This window comes from Ochotona curzoniae, unplaced genomic scaffold (assembly GCF_017591425.1).
Source record: "Ochotona curzoniae isolate NIBS_2020 unplaced genomic scaffold, NIBS_Ocur_1.0 scaffold_2683, whole genome shotgun sequence".
Taxonomy (NCBI): Eukaryota; Metazoa; Chordata; class Mammalia; order Lagomorpha; family Ochotonidae; genus Ochotona; species Ochotona curzoniae.
The window spans coordinates 9050021-9063504 of record NW_024467100.1 but is presented as its reverse complement, the minus strand read 5'-3'; the positions used below and the strand labels follow the sequence as shown (position 1 = coordinate 9063504).

General features: G+C 50.9%; 1 protein-coding gene across 1 annotated transcript in view; it reads left to right on the top strand.

Moving 5' to 3' along the window:
• The first annotated feature begins 12307 nt into the window (after positions 1 to 12307).
• KIRREL1 (kirre like nephrin family adhesion molecule 1) overlaps positions 12308 to 13484 on the top strand; it is a 99979-nt gene continuing 98802 nt past the window's right edge. Inside the window, exon 1 of the mRNA XM_041003186.1 lies at positions 12308 to 12427. Within this exon, the coding sequence (XP_040859120.1) occupies positions 12376 to 12427 (52 nt within the window). The 5' untranslated portion in view covers positions 12308 to 12375. The remainder of the gene's footprint in view (positions 12428 to 13484) is intronic.

The window sequence follows — 13484 nt, the reverse complement described above, 5'->3', positions numbered from 1 at the left end:
GGACTTGAGCATTCTATATGGAATGCTGGCATTGCAGGCAAATTCCACAATGCTGGTATGAATATTTGGTTGAAAAAATGCTGAGCTTCTTTCACTTGGAAGATCCTGAAAGACCCTGAAGGGGATGGCTCTCCAAATTTGATGATAGAAAACGTGCACACATAGTTATCATAACAGGTGGCCTCTCCGTTAGCATGAGAGTTGGGGATAGGAGTGGAACTGACCAAGCATCTGCACCCATTGGTGCACTGTGGGCAAGCGAGTGCCAGGATGGGTCTCGGCTTACTTAGGTATGTGAGGGGCAGCAGGAGCAACATTTCAGTGCTTGTCTAGAGGCTCGAAACCTACCCCTACCCTAGGTTTCAGCCTAAGTCTTGAGACCCTTCCCCTGTCTCAGCGGCACCTTGAGATCCCTATGGACTCATGCAAGTGGTAAGAAGCCCAAGGCTGTCTGGGTATTTCCTTCCCCCTCAACCTCTTCTGGTAATTTGGGTACTTTCTAATGATTTGGTTGCCTCCTGCACCTGCCTGCCCCGGCCCACACCCATCTTGTGGTAGACTTATGCTAGTCTTGCAATAAACAATTCCAAGATGCAGGTGAGTTACGTAAGTTGTGGTGGGCTACACAGTGCCACCTGGTAAAGTACTTAATGGTTGTACTGATTGGCTAGGTTTATAATATGTGATATGCTTATATCCAATAGAAATACTATTGCTACCTTGAGACTTATTTCCCTGGACCTGGACCCTCCCTACATAAGTTGTACTTGGGCCTAACATGGTGGCCTAGCGGCTAAAGCCCTCACCTTGAACGCGCCTGTATCCCATATGGGCTCTGGTTCTAATCCCGGCTGCTCCACTTCCCATCCAGCTCCCTGCCTGTGGCCTGGGAAAGCAGTCGAGGACAGCCCAAAGCCTTGGGACCCTGCACCCGCATGAGAGACCTAGAAGAAGTTCCTGGCTCCTGGCCAGCACCAGCCGTTGTGGTTACTTGAGGAGTGAATCATCGGACAGAAGATCTTTCTCCCTGTGTCTCATTCTCACTGTATATCTGACTTTGCAATAAAAAAAATAAATAAATCTTTACAAAACAAAAATATATGTCTGTGCTTGTTTATTAATAAGTGGACAAGTTCGCCATAGCTGTCTCTGGTACTTCTCTGCTGAGAATAATGCCTTGCCAGTACCACGTTACCTGGGTAGGTAGTCTATGGCCAAGACCCGCTGCAGTGCATGCTTTGGTTGGTGCAGGGGGCAGACCTAATCCAACCCTGCACCTGCTGGCACACCTAAGAGCAAGGAATGAGAACCTCTCACGTGGGGCTTCTTGGGGGCTTCAACCATGCTCTTCTTGGAGACTTTCATTCTCAGGGAAAATCACACAGACACATGGTCCAACACATTACAGGTCCTGGCCACCTCGGTTGCTGACCCTCACGCAAGAATGGAGAGCATACCCAGATGAACACACCAAAAAACAAGTGAGCCAGTTCATCTTAGCTCATCAAAAAATGCAAAGAAGGACACGTTGAGCAATACTCTAGGCCCGACTCTATAACAAGCACTGGGATCTGTGAGCACATTGAGGTAGACAAGGACAGCCAGCAGACTTTAGAAAAAATTTTGCAGCTCTGATATAGCAAAGTCAGTAACCTCTCAGAACAATCAAGACCACTCAAGTAACACCCTTGGAACATTCTTCCCCACAATAGGGCTTCAATGGATGGTGGTCTCAGTCCCCAGGTTCTGATGTAGTGTGTCAGCAAGGAGTGGCGCCCTACCCTCCTCCCCAACCATACAGGAGGGAAACCTGAAGCATCCATCCCAACAACTTGCCCCCCAACCCTCCCATGCCAATCAGAATTGGAGACCCACATTGGTTTGTAACACCCTCACCTTTGTAATCAATATTAAAATATTTAAATAATAAAAAAGAGGAGAACCAATGGTATTTGCAAAGACAGAACAAAGGGCACATCATCTCATCTGGCAGCTCAGAGGATAAAAAAGAAATTTAAGGATTTACTTGTTTGAAATGCAGAGAGAGAGAGAATCTTCCATTGCTGGTTCATTCCTTAAATAACTACAGTGACTTGGGTAGGGCCATCCTGAAGCTAGGAGCCAGAACTCTATCTGGTCTTTCACATGAGTAGCTGGGGTCCAAGCACTTGGATCATCCCCCACTGCTTTCCCAGGCACATTAACAGTTGGACCGGAAGTAGAGCAGTTGGACCGGAAGTGGAGCAGAGTGTACTCAAACACGTGTTCACATGGGATATGGCATTATAAGCAGCAATTAGTCTGCTGTGTTTACAACACTGGCCCAGAGAAAATGTTGTATCTGAGTTGAGCCTTGAAAGGGGAGTTTTGGGGCCCAGCACGATAGCTCAGTGGCTAAATCCTTATCTCCCATGTGCCAGGATCTTATATAGGTGCCAGTTTGTGTCCCAGCTGCTCCACTTTCCATCCAGCTCGCTACTTGTGGTCTGGGAAAACAGTCAAGGATGACCCAAAGCCTTGGGACCCTGCATGGGAGACCCAGAAGAAGCTCCTGGCTTCAGATCAGCTCAGTTCTGGCCACTGTGGCCATTTGGGGAGATCATTCTGTCTCTCTTTCTGCGTATAAAATCTGTCTTTCTAATAAAAATAAATAAACCTTTAAAAAAAAAAGAAGGTGGAGTTTAGGTAGAAAAATCCACCATGTCGGGGTATGATAGGAACCAAGGCGATAAACAGCTGGAGACTATTTGGGGGAAGATTAACGGGTTGAGGATTAGAGTATGTATGACACATGTGAACAAAACTGGAAGGCCACAAAGCTGCCACTGAAGCTAGGAGGTAAGTTAAGGCCAGAGCATTTCAGGCCTGGAATACCCGGCTTATGTGTTCAGAATTTGATGGGAAACAAGGAACCCTGGCAGGTTTTTGAATGCCCAGTTTCAGAGCTACTGCCCCCCTCTGTTACAGCATCCAGATCCCCTAGAGCAGGGGCCTGGCCCAGCAACCTGCTTCATCAGAGAGCAGGCAGACGAGCGAGGGCAGGCAGGCAGGGAGAAGTACTAGTGAGTTACACCGTTATAAATACACTTTAGGACCGTGTGACTCGGCCATAAATCGCCGAACTGTGCTCAGGTGATGTCACCCAACGCTCAGTTGTATTTATAGCTTTGCTCACTACTCCATGGGATTTTTTCTTTCACATTCAAGGTAGTGTCTCGCTCTCTCTCTCTCTCTCTCTCTCTCTCACACACACACACACACACACACACTGCACAACAGAAGATAAACTTTTATTGCATTTCTGTGCATCTCCCAGCTCCTGGGAAGGGTGATTTGCTGGTGCTTATCAAATGCCAACTTAGTAGGGAAGCTCTTGCTGCAGCCTGTGAAATGGAGCCCAGCCCCACGTCCACACCAGGAAATCCTCCGAAGAACCCCAAACATGGGCCATCTCCCACTTTTATTTTTTTCTAGATCCTAAAAGCCTACTGTGTCAGGGTCTCTGGGAACAGCAGTAACCAACAATGGCACAAGCCACCCCTCTGAAGCGCTTGGGATCCAGCAGGGGAAGCAGACACTGAATACCTAATGACAAATGTGATTAATGTGACAGGTGGAAAGAGGGTGCTTGGGGACAGTGACAAGGTGAGATAAGAAGATTGGGAAATGAAGAGAGGTTTCTGTGGAGAAGTGATGTGGAGTGTGGGGTCTGAGGGATGATGAGTTAATCTAGGGAAAAGAGGGAAAATGAGGGCCCCGAGTGGGAAAGAGCACTGCAGGCAATGGAGCAGCATGCATGGAGGCTCCAATAAGGAGAGAAACAGGAGCAGACTCAGGGACTTTGAGGAGACTGTGAAAGCTGGGATACAAAGAAGAAAAAGGAGACTGGGGCACTCAGAGTCTGAGAAGTAAGGCAGAGCCACCCAGCACCCCGGCAGAGATGCCCTGCCTGACCTCAAGCAGATCAGTCGCCAGAAGCTGAGTGATGAGGTCAAGTTGAACTTGGAGATGAGCTTTGGACAATGGGACTGATGAGGAAGGGACATGACCATAGCAGGAGATAGTGCAACATGTACCAGCTAGCAACAGTGCAGACAGGAGGAAGTGGCCTTCTACCCTAGCCAAAGCCATCAGCAGGCTTTGGAGACTGGGTGTGAAAGAGGAGGAATATATAACCAAGGACACACGCACAGCTATCTGGTTTGAAAACAGGAGAGGTGTCCTTTTTTCCAGATAAGCTTGGAAATTTTTTTGTTGTAGTTTTACAATTTATTTATTTGAAAGATAGGGGAGGGGGAGAGAGAATATCTTTAACTGCTGGTTAACTCCCCAAATGGCCATAACAGCTGGCTGGATCTGGCCAGTAGCCCAGAGCTTCATCCACATCTCCCACGTTGGTGTCAGGGGTCCAAGCACTTGGACTTGGTTGGTCAGAGAAACACTGCTTCACCAGTTCATTAGCAGGGAGTTGCATCAGCAGTGGAGCAACAGGAACTCAAACTTGCTCTCTGATACAAGATAGGGGGTCTTCTGAGCAGTGGGTTAATCCACTATACCATAATGCTATACCATATTTTGTTTAAAATACCTTTGGAAATTGTTGGCTTTGAGACATCTTTGGAGGAAAAAAAGTATCTTGGAGTATTATTTTAGAGAAAGGATTTCTGAAATTCGCCAGGGTCTGCTGTTACTGGTTTGTTTTTGTCTTGTTATATATTTGTATTGGAATGACACATTTACAGAGCAAAGGAGACACAGAGAGAAAAATCATCTATCTGCTGGTTCACTCCCCAGATGGCCACAACAACCAGAGCTGAGCTGATCCAAAGCCAGGAGCTAGGAGCTTCTTCCGGGTCATCTAGGTGTGTGCAGAGTCCCGAAGCTTTGGACCATCTTCTACTGCATTCCCAGGCCACAAGCAGCAAACTAGACGGGAAGTGGAGCAGCCGAGACATGAACTGGTACCCGTATGGGACCCTAGCACTTGGGGGTGAAGGATTAGCTAATGAAGCCATCATGAGGGACCCACCTGCTTGTTTTTGAATGATGGGGGTGGGCAAGTTTTCCTCTCCATGTTTGCTTTCTCTGGATCCATTTCCAAAACCTAAAGGAGAATAAGATTCTGCATGAGGGAGGACTAGGGTTAGGGTTGAGGCTGGAGAAAGATTTGATGGTCATAACTAAAGCCTGGTGGAAGAGGGGCCGCCATTGCCCACAAGCAGGGCACTTGGTGCCAGGACAATGCTGCTGGCTGGGCTAGAAGCACTGGAGGGACATTAAACCAACATTCTCCATCTGTCCATTTAGGAAATGCTATCCGAGCCAGCAGCCAGACCCTGCCTGGCAGGCACTGCTAGGCCTGTTCCCTGGCACAGAAGCAGGGCAGTCAGTGGAAGCAGAGAGGAGGGTTACTGGCCTGAAGCATGGCTCTCATGTGGAGGAAGGCCCACCAAGTCACTTGTAGGAAGCGGGTTTCTGACCCTGGGCCTTGGGAGGAAGCTGGGTTCTGATTTCTCTTGAAGGAAAGAGCACCAAGAATTTCAACAAGCATTGGAGCATTGATTGAGCACAGCCAATAAATCCTGATGGAACCCCGCCAATGGGACTCTACAGGAATAGCATGGACTCCTTATTAGAGGCAAAGAGTCCCACAACACTAGAGGGGTCACAGGGCTAGCAGGTGGCTGAGGCCCAGAGAGGGGGTCGTCTTATCTAAGGCCACCTTTTGGAATTTGCCCGCAGATCCCACATCTCCATACTCAACTCTGGGAATCCTTTCTTACTGTTTCCAACCTGTGTTCAGTAACCCATGTTTCTGCACTCATAAGACACAGGAGCATGTTCTTTCCAACCCTGGTATAATTATCTATCCATCTTTTTCACTAGATGGTGAAGTTCTGGAGACCCAGTGTGTGTGTGTGTGTCATTTTACTTCATAATTCCAAATGCTTAGCCCAGTGCTTGACATACAGCAAGTGCTGTATGCGTGTTTGGAGGGGGAGGGTTGAATGTGTGGATGAACGCATTAATGACACATTCATTTATTAAACACCTTTAGAAAACTGCCACTGGTGCTGGGGGAGCTTAAGGTTCAGAGAGACATTGTTGTGCTTTAGGTTAATAGTCCTCCTTATAATTAGGGTTATTTAAGCTAAACCTTTCTATTTACAATCACATGACTCTCATTTACCTTTTTTACTGCAGCCTACCAGGGTGTTCAGTGTCCTCAGTGCAACATCAGGTCACAATCCCAGCTGTCAACTTAATCTTGTTTGCAACATGGATGTAAACATAACCGCGGCTTGTAACCCACTCCTGACACTGAATGGACTTAATGCTGGATGTTTTAGGCTTCCAAAGAAGCCCTGGGGAATGCTCACGGTAAAGAACCTTTAATTTCCAAGGAAACTTACATCAAAGGCTGAAGGAAGAAGGGACGTTTCCCTTTTTAGTACCCCCACTTCCTGCCCACCCGATTCTCTGATTTTCGGATGCTTACAAATCAACATTACAAAACAGTCGGGGCTGTTTGGGTATACAAAGTGCTTTTGCCAATGAAAGTTGTAGGAATGCATCTGGGGCAATAATATGGGAAAACTGAAATGAGTAAGATAGATGGGCAATTCCTGGCCTGAGAGGCAAGAGGCCGTGAACTTGGTCCCAGTTTTACTGTGATTTACCTTGTGATCTGTGGCAGATTGTTTCACCGTCTCGAAGGGGAGTGGATCTCCAAGCTATGTAAGGCCTGACCCAGTTCTGAAACTATTTGGCATCTGAGTCATTAGTTCGTATTATGTTCTAATTAAGCCTGTTCCCCTCTCTCCCCTTCCCTCCCACACACTGACTCTCCATCTTAGTGCCTCTGCTCAGGGTCTCTGAACCCTAATCCTCTCTCTCTACCTCTGAGCAGGTCTCTTCAATTGGAATGCTCATTGGAGCAGGCATCTTCCAATCCCTGTGAGCTCAGACAATGAAATCCTCATTAAACGTAATGAGAGATAACTGGTCCATTTAGCACAAATTGTCTCCCCATATTGGAGCTGGAATATGGAGCACTGCAAAGCAAAAGGCTGAAAGTGGGCAGCTGTCAATTGCGGTTCTTCATAGGCAACAATGGTACCTGCTTGGTACACACTGAGAGCTTATCTTTGCCAAGGCCAGTCTTTTAGACACCTGTCTCTAAGCAGCGTCAGCCCATCTGAACCACCTCTTCCCAAACATTCTGTACTTGCTCCTTGAGGGGTTTAATCTTTCATCCTCTACTTCAATATCAGCATTTGCTTCCTCACATATCCTCTGACGCCCAAACCCCATCCACAGAACCTGACCTTGGTCCACCATTTCCTTCTGCAGGAAGCACAGGATGGCTACGTAATGCCCCCACTGGTCCTCATTGCGCCCTGTGGTGCATACCATTATGTGTTCATGTTCCAGGGCCCTGGGCCTCCTCGAGCATCTTCTTTGCTCTGTACAGAGGTGAAAAAGGTCTTGCAGGATTTCAGCTCCTGAGACCCTGGTCCTTGGTAAAACTTTACAGACAGCTGGAGGAGATAAGATGATAAATGACAGTCTCCAGGTCCAGGATTTCTTCTTTTCTCTTTACTGAGAAGTCAGGTCTAGCTCAACCAGCCTCAGGGACCCCTGGCCATAGTGGCGTGCCCTGGGATGCTTTGGTTGATACTGTTCTTCCTCCCATCCCTGATTTTCCTCTTGAGGTACAGATTTGGGGTCTCTTGCCTGTTGCATCTGTCCTCACTTTTGTACACCTCAAAAGCTGGCATCGTAAGGAAAAGGAGAGCAAGGGAGAAGGGACTGGAGTAGTAACAGGAAGTTCAGAGCCTAAAACCCAGATGGACTTGGGCATCCACCTGGGCTGCAAGACATGAAAGTGAAGGGACCAAGAGCTGCCTTTGCTGGGAGGCTCTCTGGAGAAGGGCTCTGCACCTCGCTGCTCTGGGCTATAGCAGCATCTGTAGCAGGGGCAGAGACAAGGCTGATTTCAATGCCGCTCTCACTCTTAGGGACTCAATGTTTCCTTCAGAGTCAGGATTATTTTCCAGGCTGAAAATCAGCATCTTGGCCTTTCTGTCCTCCGTGTCTGGTTGGCAGCAGACATCCTGTACCCCCTCTAGGACAATCCTCTACCCCCTCTGGGGAGAAAGAGGACAATTTATAGAATCGCTCTGCTGCTCTTGGCCCTTGTCGAGACACAGAATTTGTTTCTGTCTTTCAAGGTGGTTTTTCCTGCTGGTGGTCATAAATTGCCTTCCTGCTTATTCCCTGACCTCTTGATCTCTTTGCTTTTGTGCTCCGAAAATTATTAATATTTCTCTTAACTCCCTATGTAACCTTTGGCTCCACCTCTCTTTTTTTCTAGGTAAAGTAGCATCCGCAGGGATGAGTGCCTCTGCCTGCATGCCCGCGTGCTGCTGTTTGGTCAAGGCTCTCTGCCACTGTGCCAGTCCATTTTCTCTGACTCTGCTTTTCCCCAAGACAGATTCACAGCAGGAAGATTCCAACGGCCCCTGCTTTGGGGGGACCCCCAAACAGAACATGATCACAGGTGGTATTTACTGTTTGTTGTGTGTCTAGCACTAATAGCAGGATAGATACACGCCCATCCCATGCTCACAATGACCGCATAAAGTGAGTGCTATTGTTATTCAAGCTTGGAAACAAAGAAATCAGGAATCAGAGAGGTCGAGGCCACGAACCATCTGAGGTCACACAGAAAGCAAGGGGCCGAACCTGGACTTGAGCCCTTTGGTCTTGTTCCAGGACCTATTTGCCTTACTCTTCGACCACTCTGCCATCTTCCCAACACACAGGAGTTTGCAAGGCTGCTTCTCTTTCCTCAGGTAACTCCAGCCCGAGGGGCATACACAGGCCTCTGCCCCCAGGTTGGACAAAGAAGGCAGATCGCTGTCCCTGTTTGAGTAGTTATGGCATTGTTCTCCAGGAGGCTCAGGCAATCCAATGCGATACAACTCTGTGAGCCTTGGAGAGATAAGGGAGAAGCATTGGAGAGCTTCACTGGGATTTCCCCCAGGGGAACAGGGTGACACAGGGAGGGCAGGAGGAAGAAGAAATACTTCAGGAGAGCAGAGGCCAGGGCACCCCTGGATATGCAGGCCCATGGAGAGCAGTGCACGGACTGTGGGGCTCTGCCACGAGGATTGGCTGGAGACATGTTTAAAAACATTGGCGCTTGGGTTCCCCTCCAAAACAGTTCATCTCTGGAGGTGAGCCCATAGCCTTCCTGCCAGCAGATTCTATTGCATAGCTGGTGTTGAAGACTCCAGGTGGAGGCTGGCTGGGGTCTGGTATGCTGAGGAACCGGGTGAAGGGCAATAGGGAGAAGTGCGTTTGCCATGGACTGAGCCTGTGAGGATGTGGAATTAGAGAGGGGGACGGAAGCAATAGAGGACCAGGGGAGAGAGATGGCTGTGTGGGCTGCCAGGGAGCTGCAGCACTTGAGTTTGTCTGTTGCTAGGGTATGGAGGTGAAATAGGAGGCCCCAGGGAAGGCAAGAGCTTTGATAACCCAGTTCCTCCTCACTGGGAAAGTAGTTATGAAGTCTGAATAACAGGATCTGAAAGGCAGGCAAGAAGCAGCACTAAGCTAAGAACATTCTTATGTAAGAATAAGGTAAAGCATATTTCCTTTCCTCGCCGGGGGACTTCCCTTCCTAATATTTTCTGTCCCTCTTCCTCTTGCCATCCATCTACGGACCGAGGCCATCACACAGGTGCCTGCAGACACATCTCCCCTGCCATAGCATCCTTGCCTTTGCTGTTCGCAGGGAGCTGCCTGAGTGAATCCCTCACTCCCTTCAGGTCCTTGACTCTTTGAGAGACTCACTACTCCTTCTCTTCCACTCTTCCTTATTTGTGTCTAGTAGCATTTAACACATCTGGTCATTTTCTGTTCTTTTTCAACAAATTATATTTGTCAGAGACAGGTGTTGTGGCCCAGTGGATTAGCATGCTGCCTGTGGTGCCTGAATTCCAGATCAGAATGCCAGTCCTAGTCCCAGATGCTGTGTTACTGGTCCAGCTTCGTAATGTTAATGGGAAAGCAGCAGGCGATGGTCCAAGGACTAGGGCCCCTGGGAAATCCAGATGAATTTCCTGGCTCCTGGCTTTAACCTAGACCAGCCCTGGCTAGTGTGGCAGTTTTGAAACAGCCAAATGAAAATTCTTGCTCTCTCTCCCTCTCTCTAGTTCCATAAATCTGCTTTTCAAATAAATAAGTAAGTCTTTAAAAATTAATCTTTTAAAAATTTGACTGGCAATGAAACATAAACAGAGAAAGAGATGAAAAAAAAAAAACCCAAAAAATGTGATATCCATCGGCTCACTTCCCAAATGGCCACAAAAGGGAGAGAGGATAAACAGAACTCATTCTAGGTCTTTCGCTTGAGAAACAGAGACGCAAGCACTTGAGCCCTCAGATATCTCCTCCCAGGGCAGGAAACTGGATCTGAAGCAGGGGTGGGACTCAAACCCAGGCTCTCTGACATGGGATGTGGGCTAAAAAAATTTCTAGTACTTTTCCCTCCCCCTCCAGAATGGAACACTAAAAAAGAGAGGATTGTTGGCGCCCATTGTTGTAGCTCCAAAGCTTAGAATTGAGACCAGAACACAGAAGACTCTGAAGAAATATCTGTGGCATGCATGATTAATGAATGAAGAGCCCTTCTGTGTGTGTTACATCCCTGGGTCTCTGAACTAGGTGTAGTTCTTTATTTCTACACCTGTGTGCCTGTGCACATGTGTCTCTGAACGTATTTAAGCTTCTCTAGGGCTCTGGATACTGGCCTCCTGAATAGGAGCGTGCGTGTCTTTTCCTGCCCACGTTTCTGTGTCCTCTGCTTGTGTGTGGATCTGTCAGGTCAGTAGCGGCTGCCACACATCAGCAGAGGGCACTAGAGAGCCATGTGCTTTTAGGTCGGGGCTGTGATGGGGAAAAAAAATCTTTGTAGCTGTGTCAAGGACCCAGGAGATCCAGAGTCTGGGAGGAAAGAGGTGGTGACTTCTCTAGACCAGCGGACGTCGCTGCTAAGTTGTGCAATTTCGGTGACTCTTCTGTTGTTTTCCCTCAGTTCACCCCTTAGGGCCCAGCCCTTCAAGCATTGCCAGCAAACCTAGCGCACCAGCTTCTGCTGAGGGGTTGGAAGAGGAGCTGGCTGCTAACCTGCACCCTTAAGAAGGAGACCCCTCCTGCAAAACCTCATCCCTTCCACCAGAAATCAGTTCGCACGCGGCTCCAGCATCCCTCACCGCCGTCCCGTCCTCGGTCCCCCCCAGGTATCGCCAACTCCTGCTCCAAGCTCTTATCTGGCTTGGTGGGCAGTCCAGGCCAGTCCTTGGCCTTCCAAGCTGAGCTTCTCCTTTTGTAGGGGTCCAAGACAAAGGAAGGAGTCAATTGTGCCTCTTCCCGGATGCCAAGGACTCCATCAGCGTGGCCCCAGAGTAACTGGAAGCAGCCCCTGGCATGGTTTGGGGGTGGGGGCAGGTCCAAGGGAATTCTTCAATTCTGGGGTTAAAAGAATGCACTCCCCTCCCCCCTCCTACATCCGTTAGTTGAGAATTCTTCATTTTGGGAATCCAGGAATTAGCTTCTGGTTGTGGCATATTTTTTTTTTAAAGGAGATCTTTATGCTATTTAACTTCCTGGCAGCGGACCCTCCCTCCCCCCAATACCACACACTCTTCCTCATCACAGTCATCCTCTGGGTACGAGGTTCGTCCTAGGATCGTGTCCCCTCTCCCCGACCCCGCCTCCTCACCCTCCTCCAACCCAATGCTTAGTTCCACAGCCCCGGACCAAGCCTTGCGGGGAGCGCGGGCGGGCAGGGGGGTCCAGCCGTGCCCGCCCCGGAGCCCGCGAAGTCACGTCCCTTCTCCCGGTTGCCTTGCCCTCAATTCCTTTCTCTCGGCCGCCCTTCCAGCTCGGTGCCAGCGAGGGGTGTTGAGTGTGCGCGCGCGTTGGGGGGCAGGGGAGGCGGTGGAGGGAGGCGCCGTCGGGGAGGGAGAGTAGACGTCAGGAGGAGGAGGAGGAGGAGGAGGAGGAGGAGGAGGAGGAGGAGGGCGGGAGGCGAGGGGAGGGAAGGGGAGGGCCGGGCGAGCTCGGGAGCGCGGCTCCCAGACCCAAAGAGAGCGGGAGAGACGGGGAAAGAAGCGGAGGGGCAGTGGGGGGGAAGAGTGCAGAGGGGCGGCCGAGGGAGGGGAAGTGAGTTTGTGCGCGCGGCGCGCGTGCAGGGGCGGGCGGCGGGGGGCGGGCTCGCGCGCTCCCCTCCTCCCCAGCCCGCTCCTCTCCCGGCTCGCCAACTCCGGGCCCCAGCCGCGGGCGGGCGCGCTGCGGGCGGACAGCATGCTGAGCCTCCTCGTCTGGATCCTCACTCTCTCCGACACTTTCTCCCAAGGTAAGGACCCCCCCCTCCCCGCGCCCCGGACACCCCTCCCTCTACATCCCCTACCCACACCCCCTCCCCGGGACGCCCGGCTCCACCCGGGGGGCGGCCCCGCGCCAACAGACGCAGCCACGAGGCGGGGGGCTCGGGTCCCGGCGCCGAGTCTCCGGGGCTGGCGAGAGGGAGTTTTCCGTTGATTCACCCAAAGTTGTTTCTTCTGGCGGAGCGCGAGCACGGAGAATCGGGGGGCTGGTGGGGTTCGGAGTGAAAACGGGACCGTAAAGTCTTGGCTGGAGCCTCCCACCCCGCCTCTCTCCTCACCCTCAGCCCTTGTGGCCGCGGGCACCTCTGGGTCTTGCCTTGCCCCGGAAGGCTGGGAAGAGGGTGGGCTTTCACATGTGGGGGTGGGGTGCGCGCGGAAAAGCTACTTCGGGGAATCGAGTCTCCGGGTCCCGGGTAACGCTTTTGGGGTGCCTGCGTCCGATCCGCCGCCTCAGACTGCCTGGAGCTGCCCGGCTCCGGGAGCGAGCGAGCCGGGGTGGGGTGAGCTCCGAGCCTCGGGGCAGGGAGGGGACCATTGGAGCCCTGGGCCGCGCAAGCCGGGGGCGGGGAGTGGAGTTCCAAATACAGCTGCGGGCCAGGTCGGTGTGTTAGGAGACACTTAACTAGGGGTGACACCCCGCTTGGGGTCTGGGAAGTGCTGATGTCTGGGTCTGATTTGAAACTGAATGGGGCAGGGGGGAGGCTGGGAGCATGTGAGTGGCTCCTGGGCTGGGGATCCGTGATGGGGAGGGAAGAGAGTGAGGGAACCCAGCCTCCAGCCAGGAATGGGGTCGGTCTGTGGCTGCGAGTTCTTATCTTCCCGCTTAAGCTCACTCTACCTCCCCCTTCCCCCGAAAGGACTTGACACTGAGAAATTGACACAGAAACACCACAAAGCAGCCGCAGACACGGAGGCCGAGTGCTCACCTCCGGAGACGTCCCCCACTTGGACACAAATATGCTGACATCTCAGGCACATGAATTCCAGCCCCAAATGGGCACACGCATTCCTACACCACAGCGCCCA